This window comes from Anolis carolinensis, chromosome 3 (genome assembly GCF_035594765.1).
Source record: "Anolis carolinensis isolate JA03-04 chromosome 3, rAnoCar3.1.pri, whole genome shotgun sequence".
NCBI lineage: Eukaryota > Metazoa > Chordata > Lepidosauria > Squamata > Dactyloidae > Anolis > Anolis carolinensis.
Window position 1 is genome coordinate 222,157,959 of NC_085843.1, and position 20,145 is coordinate 222,178,103.

General features: G+C 40.4%; 2 protein-coding genes across 2 annotated transcripts in view; both read left to right on the forward strand.

Annotated features, from left to right (window-relative positions):
• Positions 1 to 10,397, forward strand: part of LOC100567906 (prosaposin) — a 31,575-nt gene extending 21,178 nt beyond the window's left edge. The window contains exons 8-14 of the mRNA XM_008106634.3: positions 1,825 to 1,938; positions 3,645 to 3,740; positions 4,682 to 4,862; positions 5,012 to 5,175; positions 7,073 to 7,153; positions 7,551 to 7,658; positions 8,143 to 10,397. Of these exons, the coding sequence (XP_008104841.1) occupies positions 1,825 to 1,938; positions 3,645 to 3,740; positions 4,682 to 4,862; positions 5,012 to 5,175; positions 7,073 to 7,153; positions 7,551 to 7,658; positions 8,143 to 8,178 (780 nt within the window). The 3' untranslated portion in view covers positions 8,179 to 10,397. The remainder of the gene's footprint in view (positions 1 to 1,824; positions 1,939 to 3,644; positions 3,741 to 4,681; positions 4,863 to 5,011; positions 5,176 to 7,072; positions 7,154 to 7,550; positions 7,659 to 8,142) is intronic.
• A 424-nt stretch (positions 10,398 to 10,821) lies between these two features.
• LOC100567709 (prosaposin) overlaps positions 10,822 to 20,145 on the forward strand; it is a 61,956-nt gene continuing 52,632 nt past the window's right edge. The window contains exon 1 of the mRNA XM_062976986.1: positions 10,822 to 13,257. Within this exon, the coding sequence (XP_062833056.1) occupies positions 13,200 to 13,257 (58 nt within the window). The 5' untranslated portion in view covers positions 10,822 to 13,199. The remainder of the gene's footprint in view (positions 13,258 to 20,145) is intronic.

Genomic DNA, 20,145 nt, shown 5'->3' on the forward strand with positions numbered 1-20,145 from the left:
ATCTTCTTAGCATGTCTGGAAATAGCCATAGTGTTCTGCTGTTCTTTCATTTAAAAAGTCTGGGTGGGGAAAATGATTGCTTATAGCATTTGTCATGAGAACTGCAATGACATTTTGTGAATTCATGCTTTTATAGCTGCTCAGTGCTGTGGACACATCTACTACTCTGGTTGACCATGATAAATAAGCCATGACTCACTGTGATAAGTGAATTTGCGTGCTTCCTCTCCATCCACATCTTTTCTTTTGGTCAAACTGAATGACGCGCTTACTGCAGTTCTAAATTAATGATAGGTCCTCATTTTGTTTGAATCTGACAAAAAAATGGTTAATCTTAACAGTGGTTTGTTCAGCAAGCCTGTTCTAAGCTGTGAATTATGGAGGTAGATTGTTCAACATACCATAGCCCTTAATTGCAGCTTACTGCTGGGTCATGATGCAAAAATTCATACAGCCAAAAACTAAAGAATAAGTTTTGATCATTTGGGGTGCTAAGGGAGGAAAAAGCACAGAGGGTCAAAGCTTGCGCCAGCTAATTCCTATAATGATAGGGTCTGTTGTCATAATTTAGGAAAACTAGCACACTACTATTTCTTGTGTAACGTTCAGCTTGGCCTGAGCAAGAAAAAAATGGATCCATGTGTTTATTATTGGGAAAATCTTGGAAAGTATGTACAAATGTTTTGAGTCTCCATCACAATTTCTAGTAATTATGTACTGGATATGGCAGATACCAGACTATCTAAACCCTTTCCGTTTGACTTGACAGGGCGCTTTTATAGTATTCCTACCTTTGCAAAATTGAGTGAATTGAAGGCCATTACTGTACCGTGTTAAAGATATTGACTTTAAATGAACACTTTCAGAGTGTTTGTTGCTGAACAAAGTCTATAGAATATGTTTAAATGGTTCATGCAACTAGTAAGTACAGCTACAAAGGAAATTAGAGTTGTTAGGATAGGTAATGAAGTACTTTAAAAACATTTAGGGATTGAAAGTGAAATCATTAAGTGAGGTAAACATTTTGTAAAAATCTCTAGTTGGTAAGGAAGTTCAGCAAAGTGTTTGAACTGTCAGAAATAATGGTACCACTTTAGAATGTGCCTCATGTTTCCTTTTCAGACCATAAAAGATCTCCAAATTATCAAACCACAATATTTGTTTGGCATAGATTGAGCTTTTATTTTATTGTTGAGTTGTAAATGTAAACTGAGATTGTTCTTTACATTTTTAATGTGAAATTGAGAATATGGTCTAAAGAGAAATCAGTTGTTGTAATGTTCCTTTATGCTGCCAATGGGTTACCCTGACCAGTAGCAACCATGTCAAAGGTCTCTTTTTTGGCAAGAATACTTGCCATCGGGGAAAGTTTGCCATTGCCTCCCTCTACTAGAAAGCTTTTATGTGCCATCTGTAATAGGGCATGGTATTGAGGGGGGGGGGACTTCAAAACAAGGAAACATCTGTATTTTGTAATTATTTAGTTTGCTAGAATAGTAAATATTTTTTGTGATAGCAACCAGAACAGTTCTATCTGCATTGCTGTGCACTATTGTTCTAAAATATACTGTATAACTTGTGGTGGACATTCTCATGATGCTGGAACCTATTCTTAAGTGTTTCGTTTTATTACAGAGAAGAACCAACAATTGATTGATTACTTGGAGAAACTCAAACAGAAACTATAAATAGCTTTGTCTGAACTGTCTTGGGGTAGTTTGGTTCCTTTCAAATATATGAAAACTAATGGGGTGTTTGAAGGTAGAAATGTCCCTCCTACAGATGTCAGGAAATAATTTGTATTACTCTTCTATATGTCTCCAGCAACCACAAGATATTTGCCAGATGGTTGGATTCTGTTCTTCTGTGAAATCTGTGCCTCTCCAAATTCTGGTGCCTGCAAAAGCTATCTCTCCAGTAAAGGCAGAACCAGTTGAGGTAAGGCTTAGAGGGCGGTAGTTTTTTTTATATCGGAGTGATGAGCATTTAAATTATGACATTTAATAATTATAATTAGGATAAGTTTTGGAGGGTCTTAGTAAAGTTTGGGACATTTGGATTAAACCATCACCCTGTATTGTTCTATTGTTATATTCAAAACGATCTTGACAGACTAGAGAGATGGGCCGAAACTAACAAAATGAAGTTCAACAGGGACAAATGCAAGATACTTCATTTCGGCAGAAAAAGTGGAAATCAAAGATACAGAATGGGGAACGCCTGGCTTGACAGCAGTGTGTGCGAAATGACCTTGGAGTCCTCGTGGACAACAAGTTAAACATGAGCCAACAATGTGATGCAGCAGCCAAAAAAGCCAACGGGATTCTGGCCTGCATAAATAGGGGTATAGCGTCTAGATCCAGGGAAGTCATGCTCCCCCTCTATTCTGCCTTGGTCAGACCACACCTGGAATACTGTGTCCAATTCTGGGCACCACAGTTGAAGGGAGATGTTGACAAGCTGGAAAGCGTCCAGAGGAGGGCGACTAAAATGATTAAGGGTCTGGAGAACAAGCCCTATGAGGAGAGGCTTAAAGAGCTGGGCATGTTTAGCCTGCAGAAGAGAAGGCTGAGAGGAGACATGATAGCCATGTATAAATATGTGAAGGGAAATCATAGGGAGGAGGGAGCAAGCTTGTTTTCTGCTGCCCTGCAGACTAGGACACGGAACAATGGCTTCAAACTACAGGAAAGGAGATTCCACCTGAACATCAGGAAGAACTTCCTCACTGTGAGGGCTGTTCGACAGTGGAACTCTCTCCCCCGGGCTGTGGTGGAGGCTCCTTCCTTGGAGGCTTTTAAGCAGAGGCTGGATGGCCATCTGTCGGGGGTGCTTTGAATGCGATTTCCTGCTTCTTGGCAGGGGGTTGGACTGGATGGCCCATGAGGCCTCTTCCAACTCTACTATTCTATGATTCTATTGTTAATGTGTAAGGGGGAAAGGAGTGCATGACATATTTTACCGCTTTTTATACTTGTGAATTAATGCAGTGTGACTGTCTGAGTAATATGAATTATAATCGATGGTTCTACCCTTTTAAAGTAAAAGGACATGTTAATCCACTGATGGTAGACTTTGTGGCTTGCATGCAGTAGGATTAGGTGGCAGATGGTAGGACGGCCCTGTGACTCAAACATCAGAACTTCTGCCATTATGAATAAAATCTTGGTTTAATGGCCATATAAGTTGACATTTCCTTTAAATTGGGGATTAGTGACTTCTGCAACATCAAGGAGAATGATTAACTTTATGTAAGATTCAAAGTATGGAAGAGTTTTAATTCCTAATTAAATCCAAAGAGTTGCCCTAAACAATCTTTCCACATAAGCATAAGTGAACTGTTTATCTGCCTGTGTGTATATTTTGTAGATAGAAGTATGCCACATTGATTTTTTTTGTTGAATGGCATATGTTCAAATGTGAAGATGTAGATATGAGAACATAGTGTTATGCTAAGTCTTTATGACCACTTCTGTCCGGCTTATAATATTTGGTGTCAGAGGTTAGTGGGTTATAGATTGTGTTTTCACTTACTGTGCAGCCCTGAAAGGTGGAGTGGGTCTTAAGTAGTATTTTCATCTTGTGGTCACGTAGATTCTTGACTAAGTGCTGATAACTCTTTTTGTACAAAATCCTATATATAGACCAGCCTGAGTCAAAGGGAATCTTTCTCTCTGTGTGAGGCATGCACAATTATGGTGGAAGAAGTGACCAGTCTCCTAGAAAGCAATAAGACAGAGGTCTGTATTCTGTTTTCATTGAAATGGCTATTAAATGTTACCCAAATATCCTGTATATAGTTTTCCTTCCAGGAAATGTACTGTCTGATGTAGTTGCTACCCTGTTTCCCCTAAAATAAGACATCCCCAGAAACTAAGACCTAGTAAAGGTTTTGCTGAATTGCTAAATATAAGGCCTCCCCCGAAAGTAAGACCTAGCAAAGTTTTTTTTTGGAAGCATGCCCGCCAAACAGAACACCAGAGCATGCAGGATCGGTAAATGTACGTACCATAGAGTGTTGTACATGGAAATAATGGTAGGAACAAGAAATTCTTGATAGGATTCAGTTTGTCTGGTTATGCTGGTTTGTGATGACAACTACTGTACAGTATATAATAAATGTTCGTTTTTTTGTTCAACAATAAATCATGGAAAAATAAGACATCCCCTGAAAATAAGACCTAGAGCATCTTTGGGAGAAAAAATTAATATAAGACACTGTCTTATTTTCGGGGAAACACAGTAGTAAAGAAGTATTGATTTTGTCCTAACTTCCCTAAGGTTTATTGGCTTAAGTGTAATTTATTCTAACATGGAGTTCAAGTCCATTGACTGCTCACATGTCAGACGGACATACACCAAAAGCTTGGAGGCCATTCTCAATGTGCAGGCCTCATTACTGCAATTTCTTGGACTGAAAGAAACATTTATGTCCAAAGCTTTTTCTTTTTTTACTTATGGGGCAGAGCAGTTTTTCAGTGCAGAACTTGTGCCAGAGACTTAAGGAGGGTGGGAGTGGGGGAGGAATTGGCAACTGTGATTGAAAAAATATCTTGAAACAGTTTGCACTGTTTTTGAGATTGTTCGGTATCTTACTGTTAGGTTTCCCAGGAGATTTGTAATAGGAAGCCATTGAAACACGGAAATAATAACTTAACATTTTGCTCAATCTCCATATTAGGAAGAAATGGTATATGGGATGGAGAAGGTGTGTTCTGTACTCCCTCAACAATTCCGGGAGGAGTGCCGGGACTTTGTGGATATCTATGGGAAGTCTCTTATCGATATGCTTTTGGAAGCAACAGATCCAAAAGTTGTATGTGAGAGCCTGGGATGCTGTGGAAGCAAGGTTTTGCCTGCTGGTAAGCACTTAAATAAGTCAGTGAATGTAGCATGTTCTCCTACATGCTAGTTTATACAGGACTAATTTTTTTAATGTTGCACTTTTAGTTCCTTTGGTGGTTGCAGGAAGGCACTCTGAACATATACTTTTACATTTGTGAATTTACAGAAAAGCTTGTTCCAGTGAAGTCACAGGTTGGGGGTCTTTGTGACGTGTGCAAAATGGTTGTAGCTTATGCAGATAAAGAGTTGGCAAAGAACGCTACTGCTGCTGAGATTGAAGCTTTCCTGGAAAGAGTCTGCCACTACCTGCCCGAATCTGTCAGTGACCAGGTACGAGTGTTGATAGAAATGATAAAAACAAATGTAGAATTTCTGTGCCTGAGCGGATTTTGAAGCAGGGAGTGGTTTTATATGCATAAGATTCATATTCTCCTTCTCAGCTACTTAACTGTATTTTTTTGCTCTGTGAGAAGAGGCAAGACTTGTTCCGCGATCATTGCTGCAGCAGCGCTCGTGGGCTGCTTCCCAAGGGGCGACGGCTTGCCATGGGACGTCTCCCCGGATCTCCCTCGGCCAGGCCATTGCTGGAGGAAAAAATTTCCTCCAGCAATGGCCTGGCTGAGGGGGATCCGGGGAGACGTCCCTCGGTGAGCCCTCACCTTATCCGAGGAGTTTGGTTATCCGAGATTGGGCCCGCCCCTTTATTTCGGATAACCGAGACTCTAATGTACCTGCAATTTTTGATGAGTGCCAACTAGCTGAAACTTGTTTGCCTACTGTCACAATTATTGACAATGTGCAAAACTGCCTCTTAGCCTGGGCACAATTCACTGCAAGTGTGGACTTGAAGATTTCAAGCTGTAGCGTTTTATGAGGTCAGTTCTCAGAGCTTGGGGATACTCATGAAGGCAATATTCAGAAGCTCCTTCCATTGTTCTCACAGCTCTTCTGTTATTTTAGGGCTGAATGGAATGTAAAATGTCACTACTTGCTTTGATTGTTTGCTTTTATGCACACAGAAGTGTCATCAAAACTGGGTGAAATAAATTTAGGATCCTGAAAATCCTACCAAAAAAAGCAGTGCTTGCTTATTTTGTCTTATATCGCCCTTTCCACAAAATGCCCTTCCTTCCTGTGTATGCACAAGACTTAACATTCTAATAGGTCATATCAGATAGCAAACAAATAATCTCTCAATCTCCTGCATTTCTTTTTCAACTAGATTAGAATAATGGTTATGTTCCACATGGCTGCACGAGATCAATTAATTGTTATGCTTCCCCATATTTTCTGGGAGGGAGATAGATTTCAGCAAAACTTCTGGTGAAAATGCGATTTTTGTATGTGAGGTGGTTTTACAGCTCAGTCAGCTAACTACACTAATTTCTTGCTGGTATTAGGATTCACTGGTTTGATACAAAATTGTTTATATTTGTGCTGACACAACATCAGTATATCAGAAAACAGGAGCTAGAACAGAAGTGATTACCTGAGAGAGCCAACAGGCATTTCAGCCCATCTTGCTCTTTGGAGCAAGGCAGGGAGTGATGTGCCAACACTGCAACCTGTGAGACTTTTTGTTGCACAGACCCTGCCAACAGCAGTGCTGAGTTGGTCTTGTAAATGCTCCCTGTGTGGTCTGCATAATGTAGGTACAGTCATACAGCATGTGAGCCACAATCGGAATGTGTCTTATCTCAGTGACAACATGAAGACCTGACCCTGTCATGTGGCAAGGATATGTTCCCTGACTTCAGGTTTTGGCCTGCATCAGAGAATGGGATGCTGCTAGAAACCCAGATGAGCAGTTTCTCTTTGTTCTGGAGGACAGCATTAGGTAGGGACCAGATGAAAAGTTCCAGCAGTTTGAAAGGTTTCTGGAGATTGCTCTAGCATTACTTTTATTGGGTCCAGCAAATCTGGATAGCAGGTATATGGAAGAACAGGGAACAGCAGCCTATGCTATTTCTCCCTGGACCCCGATACATTAATAATCCATGGATCTTATCCATGCATATCTACTTAGGGTGGGTGTTGTCCAAAGTATCTGGAAGGTCAACAGGTTGCCTACCACTTGCTGAAGACCTTCAATTGAAATTAATTGGACATGAATGCTTTAGACTGGGTGGCATCCACTGCAAGAAATAATTCTAGGTCTGTAATGTGTATGTTGTATTTCAGTCCTATAATCAGCTTTCACATTATGTCTTTTTAAAAAAATCAACAGTGTGTACAGTTTGTGGATCAATATGAACCAATAGTTGTGCAGCTCTTGGCAGAAATGATGGACCCTGGTTTTGTGTGTAGTGTAAGTACTAAAGCTAGAATTACTATTCTTAGAAAATACTTTAATGTTGCTTTCATTATTACATACTAATTTTTCTGTCACGTTTTGGGATATCTGATGTCTCGGCCCAAGACTTTAAAGGTTCTATAACTGGGCAGTGAAAACTGACAATGTACCTTAAAATTAAGTGGGTTGTTTTCATTTTTTCTATTCAGGTCATGATTGACATGGTTTTTGTGTTCTAAAACTCTTGACCTAATAAAACCTTTCAACAAGATTGGAATTATAAAGTTATTGTGACAAATAACACAGATAGGTTTTCTTTGAGACTTGTTTTGGTATTAAAGTTACAAGGGAATGTGGGAATCCACATTTTGATCAGAATGAAGCAGAACTAATGTCCCCTCTCCTGTAACAGAAACTTGGCGTTTGTGAGAAATCTACGCAGCATCTTTTGGGATCAGAGTTATGTGTCCGTGGGCCTGGTTATTGGTGTAAAAATATGGACACGGCATTGCAGTGCAATGTAAGTAAATAAGATTTCTTTGTATTTATGAACAGTTTGTACTTTCTATGGACCAGCGGTGCAGAAGTAATCTATGTGCGACATTTTGGGTTTTCATAACAATTACTGAAGATTAATTGCAGGCATGACATGCAGTCTCATATTGACTAACCCTCTTTCCCTCTTTCCCACTTAGGTATCCATCTTTGTTATTTTGCACCCTGAAAATTACCAATCCCATATTCCCTAGCCAGCAGCTTGTCATAAATGTTCGTTATTTCACAATTTAAAAAAACTGTAAAAAGTATAAATGATCTCAAGAAAAAATACCTTTATTCTTCTCATGGTGGCGATCAACTTTCATACACAAAAGACTTAGAACCACTGCTGTAGATACATTTGTTTTGCCCTATAAAACCAAATAATACAAACGGGCTCCAGTCATTTTGTTTGGGCTGTTTGTAAATGGATAGAATTCACCGTCTTTTGTCCTTTTTTCCCCTAGGCCGTTGAACACTGCAAGCATCATGTGTGGAACTAGAAGAAGTTTTTGATTTAGCCGACTTTCATTTTCATTCTTGAAGAAACAAAAGGCAAGGATTAGGCCAGCAAGAACGCACTCTTGATGTCCTGATCTCCTCATAGTTCCATCATCCCCAATCATACATTTCTTTTTATGAATTGTTTGGTAGCCATGCAGCTACTCAGGAAGAGATCCAAACATCATATTTCTGATTTTAGTTTCAGTTCCTTATGATTCATAAGAATGTGAGAAATCATCAGTGTTGGTCAGTTGGTCTGAGTGCCTCTGAGAAATGGGGCTTACTGACCATGTAAACAAACTAAGGACAGGACTGTTGTGTCTAGATCTTAAATGTAGCTACTAATTTTTAATGGCGCTCTGACTGGTGATTTAACTTGTTATAATGTGTGTACGTCAATACTTTTCATTAAAACAGATATTGAAATTATGTCCCCTTGTGAATATTAATTGTTAGCACCCCTTAAATTGATTTTTTTTCAAATCTAGAGAGAAAAAAGTAGAGTTTGACAAATATAACCGTATCCTTCCTTCTATGGGAATCTTACAAAGAAATGGTACAAATATGCCCATGGTGATTGCAAAATTAAGGCTACAGGCCCTGAGGCTATCATGGAATTGGTTAGCATATGGCCACACAAAACTTTTTTTTCTCCTCAATTTGATAGCAAAAAATTGATTCGGGACCTACCTGAATGATAGCAAGTATTATGGGTGTCTGATAACAAGCTGTGGCCTCCAAGTCCCATTCTTTTTAAACTACTTGAGTAGCTTTGTGAAAGAACAAAAGAATAGACTGTTATAATTAACACTGGAAAATCAAACTGGCATATTCTAGCTGACTTTTGCAAAGTCTGTCGCTCTTCCCTTGCTTAGGCTGTAACTCATGATTTCCCATAACTTTTGGGAAGAGTTTCTGTAAAATAGTAGAAGCTTGGAAAAAGCAGGGTTGGTAGTGTGGTAGTTAAACGTCAGCCTTCCAGAATTAGGTTTAAGAATAGATAAAGCTCTGGCATTTTGCAGTACCAACAGTTAACACCTTGGCATTTGTCATTCTGCAGTGCTACGCTATGAGGTGCCAGAGTCTGCCTTGTTCTATAACCTTAGGCTGTTTTGCATGATTAGGCATGATCCTGGATAGCACTAGGAGCAAGTTGGATGCTTGGGAGAGCATGTCATCTGCTGGTAGTATAGAGCTTGATACTTGCATCAGGACAGTTTTGTAAGTGTTGGGGTATTAGCGCTGTGGCCCAGGATGTGTGGAGGCAGTGCTGCTGATAATGCATTGCCAGGTTAGAAGGCTGTGCCATTTACTGTGTCCATTAGTGGCTTATATATATATTTCAATGTATTTTTCCCCAGAAGACAAACAGAATCTAAAGTTGTAGATGGTGGGCGAAAGCTCTTATCCCCCACAACTTCTACATGCATAGGTGTCTAAACATTTTGTTCAAAAGAATGAAAACAAACGCATGAATGGATTGATTGCATCAGTATGATAAAGCTGGAAAAACAGAAGCTTTGGAAACGTGTACCAAGTAAAGCTAAATATGAGGAATAAGAGAGAAAGCACACTCCAGAGGTAGCAACCTCATCATTAGTGCAAATTACTGCCATCATTTTATGCAGCTTCATTGCGTATATCCTAGATAAATTTGAGGGCATTGACACGATTTTATCAATTAGAATTTTTAAAGTCTGTTACTGGCTCTAAGTAAGCTTTTGCTGCTTGGAAATGAATATATGATATGAAGCAGCAACTATGTTTCCTTCTCACCTTACTGCTGACAGTAATGTCTGCTAACTTTCCTGCATTGATATGGGGTGAACATTTCCTGCTTCTAAGCAATGGCTGCTTTCTGTCAAGGTTGTCAGATATTTGATATTGGACTGTGTAGTACAGTCAAATCTTGGATTAGGTGCCATTGTTTGTTTTGGCTATTAAAAATTATATCCTGTACGCAGAGTTCAGTTTCCTGTTTTGAGGAAGTGATTCTACAGTCTTTTGGACAAGGCTTGTAACTGGGATTGTCTAGGGTTGGGTTTTTTGTATACTACCATACTAATTGTAGCATTCTCGTTGCATTAAAGCCTCCATCCTTCAGGTATGCACTGGTGAATAAGCAATTACTTAAAAAAACCACTCTATTTGATTTTTGTTTGTGTGTGTGTTGCACTAAAGCTTCTGTAATTCAAAAATAAAGGAGTAACCAAATTTACCAGCTTTGTGTCTTTTCTATAAAAAGAATTGGGAGTAAATGCAGCTCTTTGGCTGTAATGCAATCAAAATAACTTGATGGACATTTTACTGCAGAACAGATGTTGCTTGATATTCCTGATCAATTTAATAGCTGTTATAAAATTAAATGTTGATATGACTTGTAAATACTATTTATTCTTTTCCTTCCCAACACCAGCATATATTTGATATAAGTTTGCATGCTTGTACCACCTATGTGCAAACAGCATTCCCTGTCAACAAAGCATATTTCCTAAGGTTGCCTTGCTTTCATTGTGCAAGTGATTTCCTCTTGTTTAGGAAATTACGCAGTGGCTCTAGTGACTTCACTGTTTGTACACTTCTGTGTATTCTCTTGTTACTACCATCTTTTTTCTTGACACAAGAAAAATTGTTCAAGGAGGAAGAGAAAATTCCTGCATTACCCTTTTGAGTGGTAATACTAGTCTAATCACCTTCTGTCTGAGAATATTTGGATTCTCAGGGGAAGATGTGATATTGCCTGCTATTTCCACAATGTCTTTGCCAACCCTTCAAATGTGCCTCTCATAGCAAGATGAGAGGGTGACTAAAGTGTCAATGGGTAGCTGGCTGCATACTTATGGTAGGCATCCTGTTGGTTTGTCACAACTAGAGTAGACCTGTTAAATCAATTGTTGCATAGTGAGTTAACATGTAAGTGAAAGCCATTAATTCAGTGAGCCTACTCTAGCCAGAACTAACAACAGGATTTATGCCTATAAATCAACTCTTTTAAGGGAAGGGTTACTGAAATGACAAATTGCGGTTTCAGTTTATAGACATCTTTGATAAGAGCATTGTTTTCTTTTTCTGTCTAAGTAATAGCACATCATGCTCTATGGTGAAAGTATATCATACCAGTTATAAACCTCCCCTTGAAGGCAACTAAAAGCTGACGTGGATCTTGGTGAAAATGGTTTTGACACCCCTGTGACTCGGATGGCGCTGTCCCTGCTTGCCCTTTGTATGCAAATGAACATGTTCCTCTGCCATCTGATAAACTGATGAGGGGATGGCTTTTAAAAAGATAGTGTGATTGATTATATGGCGGGTTAATGTTTTCATGCACCTCGATATTTTAATGTTTAATGGGTTTAATAATTTATTATTAGCTACCTTGAGTCCCTATATTGGAAGAAAAGCGGGATTAAATATAAATAGATATAATTGTGTTGATGTCCTGCAGAGGGTGACTTTCACCCCATGTCTTCCCTACACCTATAAGAATGACAATCACATCTTAAGACAAATTGGAGGGAAATAATGGTGTTAAAAGGACACCAAAACAGAAAGACGTGAAAGGCAAATTTGTCCAGGGCATTTGATTCTCAACCATAATTGAACCCCATAATGTATATTCTACACCAAGAAAGCTACTAGGCAATTCCAATATGTATTTATTTCATGACCCCCACAACACTTTTCTAAGAAAAATCAGCAAAGCCCCTTTGTAGCTGCCTTTTTTTTGTACCTTCTCCAGTTTTATAATATATATTTAAAGATGCAATGTGATTACATCTGGCTCCCAAAATATACATTAAAACAGTACTAAAGCAAGCAATCTTGAAGGCTTGTTGTACTGGTGCTAATGATCCAGTTTTAGCCCCACATTTTTTTGGGTGCTGCATGTGACTCATGGACTTCACAATTGTCACTTACAGTGACCTCTCTATACCAAGATAAAAAATGTTTGCTATCCATTTCTGAAGACCAAGGGATAGTGACTTCAGGGATCTGTGTATTGTTTTATGTAAAACATAATAGTTCCTAATTTGGAAGGTACAGAGCAGAAACATTTCAAGGTGACAATCTGATCTTCATCTTAGCAAATCTGGAAGTTAAAAATGGTGGTGGTGAACTAGTTTTTAAAAGGTAAATTGAAGGCAATGCTTTAAGTCTAGAATAAATATACATACACTTTGTATTGGGATACATTAAATATATGTAATTACACTGGTTTGTTTGCACAGCTTGTGTAACCTGTTATGCAATATGCACCTACAAGCTTGCACAGTTTTTGGCTTAGCTTCCCCGACCCAGAAGACAGAACATGATAAAGTGGGCTATATGTACGCTAACATCACACCCCAGTAGGATGCCAGCTCAAATTGTGAGACAAACATTCTCAACATTCATGGATTTCATTGTAGTAAAGAAAGAGTTGGAATTTTGATGCCCCTCAAATGTCGCTGGAGCTCCCCATGTGCCTCACCACTGTATAAAGATGCTTCTATGGGTTGATGGGAATTGCTACCTCAAAACGTGTAGGACTGCATGATTCTTGACTTGAACCCTTTTTAGCATGGACTTTCTTATAAAAGGAGACTTGATTCTAAAGAGATAAAAGGAGATTTGATTCTAAAGAGATAGCTGTTGAGGCCTACAGCATGGTCCCACAGCTAGGAACTGGGTGCAAAGAAGAGGTGCCTACAAGCCATCCAGTGATGGAACTCCCTGTCCTTGCTGTTTAGCCACAACAGGAAACATAAGGAAAACCACATTCTTGGGAGCTGGCCTAGCTGGGAATCAGCAATGATGTAGAAACTGCTTACCTCTCATCTGGGAGTGCTTTTGTGCTTACAAATTATGCACATTGCATTAATTACGCTCACCTGAGGCTGGGTGGGGTAAAAGTGGTACTTGTGAAACTTCTGGCACGTAGGTGTTTTCTCCATCCTGCTGCTCGTTGTCCCAGGATTACTCATTAAATACTGGAGGTGCCTTCTCTTCCAAACACTCAGGCTACTGTGGTACCAAGAAGATGCAAGGCTTATGGAAAGGTGGTGTGCTGCTTTTAACACTCTTGGCTTCCTATCAAGGTAAGGGCCTGGTAGCTTTTTCCCTGGTGAAGACAAACAACCTGCCTTTCTCAAATGAGAAACGGAAGGGCTTTTTTGTATCGACGAAATGTAAACAGATACTGATCATGACCTATAAAGTCCTATACATCTTGAATCTAATCTATCTTAAAGGACATGTCTCCTGGTGCGGATATGAGGGAGAGCCTTCTCCGTGACTGCTCCCACCCTCTGGAACACCCTTCCATCAGAGGATAAATTGGCAGGCAGATAGCTTTTATTTAAACAAGCTGTTAATATATAAGCCTCAGGGCTTTTTATTGGGCATGTTTTACTGATCTTTTGGTATGCTTGTAACTGGTTTTTTAAAATATATTAAGTTTGTAATTGTATGGAAAATGTTTTTAATTTTGTGTTTTTGGAAGCTGGCTTGGGTCCCACTCAGGGAGAAAGGCAGCCTATAAATTAATTGGATAAATAAAAAGAATGCTGAGCCCCAAGGAAGGATGGTTTTTTCAAGGGGCACTTGATTGGCAAAAAGCTTTATGAAATAAGTAATGGGGGGGGGGGGTTCTTACATTTTTCAGCCCCTCCTGAGCCAAAGAGAATATAGTCATTCTCCAAGTAAAGCACATCCTTAAGGCCCTTCCACACAGCCATATAACCCAAAACATGTGGGGTTTTATTCAGCTGTGTGGAAGGGGCCTTAGTTGTTTAGATGGAATGACCGGTTTGTCTTCATACCCTGCTTGTCCTAATGGGTTTATTTTTACTCGACTAGTTTCTAAAGATTGAACTGGTTGTCTTCCAAAATTTAAAATGGCCTTGATTATTGTCTTATTCAGGCTGTGAGCCGCCCCAGATCCCCTGGGGAGATCGGGCAGGGTATAAATAAAGGTGATGATGATTATGATGATGCTGATGATGTTGAAGAATGTAGATTTAGGTCAGAGATCTGAAAATGTCCATAGATGAGTATGGGGGTGTTACCAACCAGGGTAGTACATGAAATTATGTAGAAACAGCACCCCCTCCCCAACAGCAAGTAGGTCTTGCTTTCCTTTCCCCTTCCCTTTCCCTTTCCCCTTCCCCTTCCCTTTCCCTTCCCTTCCCTTCCCTCTCCTTTCCCTCTCCTTTCCCTTCCCTCTCCTTTCCCCACTCCTCCTCCCCCTTTCCTTCTTTCTGCCTTTCTTTTTTGTTTAAGTGCTGTGAAAAGAAGAGGCTATGGGCTAGATTCAAAACTGAATGTATAATCTCTGGCTACTGTTGTGGTGCTGGAGGAAAATTTTGAAAGTGCCTTGGATGCAATAAGATCCAACCAGTCCATACTCCAGGAAATAAAGCCAAACTGCTCACTAGAGGGAAGGATATTAAAGGGCATAAATGAAGTACTTTGGCCACATAATGAGAAGACAGGAAAGCTTGGAGAAAACAATGATGCTGGGGGAAAAGGAAGGAAAAAGGAAGAGGGGCCAACCAAGGGCAAGATGGATGGATGCTATCCTTGAAGTGACTGGCTTGACCTTGAAAGAGCTGGGGGTGGTGTCAGCCGACAGGGAGCCTTGATGTGGACTGGCCCATGAGGTCACGAAGAGTGTAAATGACTGAACAAATAAACAACAAATTGTTTCCCCACTGATTAGTAAAAATCTTCAGTGGACAATGTTGGTGTATATTGGCTGAAATCTTCATTTGTAGTTGATTCTGATAGGTAATTTGTCCCTTCATGATAAGAGTCATATTCATATTCTCTTCATGTTAAAGATTTAACTATACTTGACTACAGTGCCAAATATACCCTAACCCTGGGAAATGAATGTGTTTGACCTGACAATTGTAAGGGGAGAGAATTGACATTTTATTACAGTAGAGCTGCCATTGTCATGCACTCTTAACTTAAGAGGCAGGTAGGGAGCTCCGTCTGGGAAATTTCAGTCTCTTTGTTAGCATGACCATTCTTGCTAGACCTGTTTCAGCATCACAAGGCGTCTTCATTTCAAGGCAGGACTTGCACATCAGCTAGCTTAGGCGATAAGGCAGTGAGTACATGACATATCACATGGTTCATCACAGGAGGGGAAATTGCTTGGTTCCAAACCACATGTTTGGAGCAGGCCTGTACAACCTGTGGCCCTTCAGGTGTTTTGGACTTCAATTCCCAGAATTCCTGACCATTGGACAAGCAGGACTTCCGGAAGTTGGACTCCAAAACACCAGGTTGTGCAGGCTTTGTTTGAAGTGTTAGCACAAAATGAGCCCTTGTTTTCTGTAGTTGCATTAGGGCCATTAACGGGCATGACTAGCAAACCAGCTAATCTAAATTATATATCTATGTGCAACCCTTTTGGACTAGAAAACCCAGAATCCCACACGGAAGGTGGTTCTGGCTTTCCTGGTGCAGGGATTCTGTAAGTTGCAGAGTTAAGAAGTAGCCATTCCAACCCTCAGATACTATGTACATTAGTGCTGCGTTGGTGTTTTCTACTGCAAATTGGATTGACTTTAAACCTTTTACTTTTATCCAGAAAATAGGAGCCCTTGTCTGAGAATCTATAATTAGCTGGGGGAAAGTATGACCTATGTGTGGCTCCCAAACATCATTCTTATGGCCCTTGAAGTCACCTGGGAGTCTCCAAATGTTCCCATTTTGAAAAATTCAGTCCAATTGGGGGCAATTATTTACGCTAAAACTAAGCCAAGGCACCAAAGCCACCCTCAAAGGTTGTGGTTTGGCTCACCAAGAACTTCTCCCCAGTCTTTTTAGGCATTGACTGTGTCTGCTCCCAGAATCAGGAACTTCCTTTCTACAGGGAGTCTTTTTGAAGAGTATTGAGGTCTTAGTAAGAAAGGCTGTTATATTATGGCTTGGCTGAATTAGATGTGGGAGTTGAAATGTGGGCTTCACAGCTCTCACGATGATGTATTTAATGTAATATATATTGTAATGTCTGTAGGTTTTACTCTGCAGTGTGCATATTTTTTTTCTATTGGAAACTAATGCAACAATATATGAGCATGGCATTCTGTTGTCACAGGACTCCTGTTTTTTCTTGCTAAAACAAATAAGCTGCTCTTCTGGTATGGCTATACTGTCTGAGAAATTGTGGAAAGTGTCAAAACTTTACTGAGCTTTGATTGTGGTCTCGTCACTTTCCATAAATGCATGGTTGTTTTTATACTGAGAAAGATCCACTTGCAAGAACTGTCAAATCTTTTCTCATCTTTCCCTACTGCTGCTACCCTCCACTGCAGAGCGTAGGCAAAGCATTGCGCTGAGCAGTTTTTCATGCCTGACCTGTCTTGAGGAAAGTCTGTAGGAATTTTGTGTGTGCAGCAGAGTCATTGCTGGGATACTCTTTAAGGTGCAGGAGACACACCCCAACGCCCACATTATTGCACCATAGCCAGATGTATTGCTTGCGAGTGGAATGAGATTAATCTCCACCCGAAAGTCAATGCTTCTCAATCAAGCACCAAGTGAACCTGGAAAAATCAGAAAATGGGGATGGATCATTGACTATTTGATGCTCTAAAACAGTGGTTCTCAACCTTCCTAATGCCACAACCCCTTAATATAGTTCCTCATGTTGTGGTGAACACCAACCATAAAATTATTTTTGTTGCTACTTCATAACTGTAATTTTGCTACTGTCATGAATTCTAATGTAAATATCTGATATACAGGATGTATTTTTATTCACTGGACCAAATTTGGCACAAATACCTGATACACCCAAATTTGAATACTGGTGGGGTTGCGGGGGATTGGTTTTGTCATTTGGGAGTTGTAGTTGCTGAGATTTATAGTTCACCTACAATCAAAGAGGTGAATCTGAACTCTACCAAAGATGGAATTGAACCATACTTCAGCACACAGAATTCCTATGACCAACAGAAAATACTGGAAGGCTTTGGTGAGCACTGACCTTGAGTTTTGGAGTTGTAGTTCATCTTCATCCACAGAGCACTGTGAACTCAAACAATGATGGATCTGGATCAAACTTGGCACCGATACTCAATACGCCCAAATGTGAACACTGTTGGAATTTGGGAAAATAGATCTTGACATTTGGGAGTTGTAGTTGCTGAGGTTTATAGTTAATCTACACTCAACTAGCCTCTTGAACCCCACCAACAATATAATTGGCCCAAACTTCCCACACAGAACCCCCATGGAGGGATTTGGGAGGAATTAACAGTGATTTAGGGGAGATGTAGTTCACCTACATCCAGAGAGCATTGTGGACCCGAACAATAATGGATCTGGACCAGATTTGGCACAAATACCTGATATGCCAAAATTAGAATACTGTGGGGTTGTGGGGGAGGGGGAGAGTTGCTGGGATTTATAGTTAACCTACAATCAAAGAGCACTCTGAACCCAATCCACAATGGATCAGCACCAAACTTGACACACTATCTACATGGCCAGCATTGAATACTGGGGAGTTGGGGGGCTGTTTTTGAATTCTGGGAGTTGTAATTCACCAACACTCAGAGAACACTTTGTACCAAACTGGTGATGGAACTTGTAAACTTGCCAGACATACCCAACATGCCAAATTTTGAATACTGATGTGGTTTTGATTGGACTGAACTCAGAGGTTTGGAGTTATAGTTCACCCACATTGACAGAGCAATGTGCACCCAACTGTAGATCTGGACCACACTTGGCACCAGAGCTGGCCCTAAATATTTTTCAAATGTAGACAAACAGAATTTTGCCCCCCCCCCCCAAACCAATCACTGAAAAATAAAAGCGTTGGATAAGCGAAAATGTTGGATAATGAGGGATTAAGGAAAAGCCTATTAAACATCAAATTACATTAAGATTTTACAAATCAAGCACCAAAACATCATGTTTTACAAGAAATCAACAGAAAAAGCAGTCTCGACTGTGCCCCCGTATGTTTTGCACCCCAAGCGACCGCTTAATTCGCCTCATTGTTGGACCGGCTCTGCTTGGCACAAATACTCAACATAACCAACTTTGAATACTGATGGGGTATGCAGGAGACTGACCTAACATGATGGTAATTGTAGTTCTCCCTGCATCCAGAGAACCCTGTGACCCCTGCCAATGATGGATCTGAACCAAACTTGGCATACAGACCCAACTGTGAATACTGGTGAGATTGGGGGGGGGATGGACCTATGATTTTGGGAGTTGTAATTCACCCACATCAGTTTGCATTTTCTCATGGGATTATTAATAAAAAACAAAAGAAAGCTGACTTTATTCTAATAAATAGTTTTACAAATGACCTAAGCTGCTCCTGCTGCTGCTCCTCTGCTGATGCTGCTGGGCCACTCTCAGTGCCATGTCACTTTCCCCTGCCTTGAAGGGACTTGCTGGTGCGAGCTTCCCTCCAGCCTCGGACACTCTCCCTCACCCGTGCATGCACACCATGCGCCGAGCATGCCTACTTTCTCCTCCCTGTTTGGAGTCTCAGAAACAGCCCTCCCCTTACCTGAGAGGCCAGCCAAGACGTCAGCCAATCACAGCCAGAGGAGGGATTTTGCTGGGAGAATTTGCCATTTGTTTCCAAAAAGAAAGAGAAGGACAGGCAGAGAGATCTTCAGCCTTCTCTGCCAAAGGGGTTCCTATGTCCATCAGAAATATGTGTTTTACAATGGCTTTTGGTGACCCCTCTGACACCCCCGACCCCCAGGTTGAGAAACACTACCCCTGAAGGACACCAAACATGGTACATAGGGGAAGTCTCACACGAGATTAGTCAGTCCTTTGAAAGTGCTCTCCTTATATATATTTGTAGTGAAAATAGATCTCGCCTATGTAGGGTGAACGACATACAAGGGGGGGGGCAATACCTCTTGTATCTCTAATAGTCTTGTGGAAGAAAAAGTTCAGGAAGTGAGGTTTGTGTGACAAGCAACAGCATCTGCTGAAAACTCCTATCATGTAAGCAGAGTATGTTAAAGGTCATTATTTGATGCCACTATTAAAAGTACAGGAGCCCGGTCCTCTGTTTTACATGACCACCCAATGTGTGTGTTTCTTCCTCCACACACAGGTCCAGTCTGCTCCCTGTAACACAGTATTTCCCAAACTCTGGTCTTTCATGTATTTTGGACATTAGCCCTCCATATCCCTCATCATGGGCCAAGGAAGCTGAGACTTCTGGGAATTGTCCAAAATACTTGGAGGTCTAGAAATTGGGAATCACTGTTGGAAAAGATGACTGTTTTGAGACTGTTAAAATCTTTCATTCCATTAGTCAGTCAGTGAAAAAAACCTCAAGATAACAACTGTTTTGGGAGTAAGGATTCAGTGTTTATTTTTATCTCCTACTGGAGATGGAAGGAAAGGTGGATCTATGAATAAGTGGTATTATGAAGGGTTAGATGCTGGAGAGTGTTGGCCTATTTCACAACAAGGCTGGTATATCCATGATGCATTCTTCCTAAGTGAAGAGTTATCTCTTGCAGGATCAACACTGCATTGTCTGTAGGATCACAGCTTACTTTCTGTAGGACCTGTGAGACTGCTGGATTTGTAACATTTGGGGGAGAAAGTGGATGAAAGCTGAGAGAGCTGTCTTCTTACTGCAGCACTCCGTGCCTTTCCGTATTGTTTGAAAACAGAGAATTTAGTCTACCTCATCATACATTACATATTCCAACTGCCTTAACAGCAATCACCCACTTCATTTGCCATAGCACGTAAAAGAGTAGTCTCATCTCATTTTCCTTTCCTTATTTCTTTTAAAAAAGGGTAGCTACACAGGAAGGGAAGTGTGAAATATCAGGATTTTGGGAAATACTCAATATAACGAAATTTTGAAAACATCGTATGGACCTTTTAAAAAAATTACCATTGAAGGGCCTGTCCTTGTGGAGTAATGGCGGCAAGAGTAGAATTGATTAAAACTTAAGACCCCCCACTTA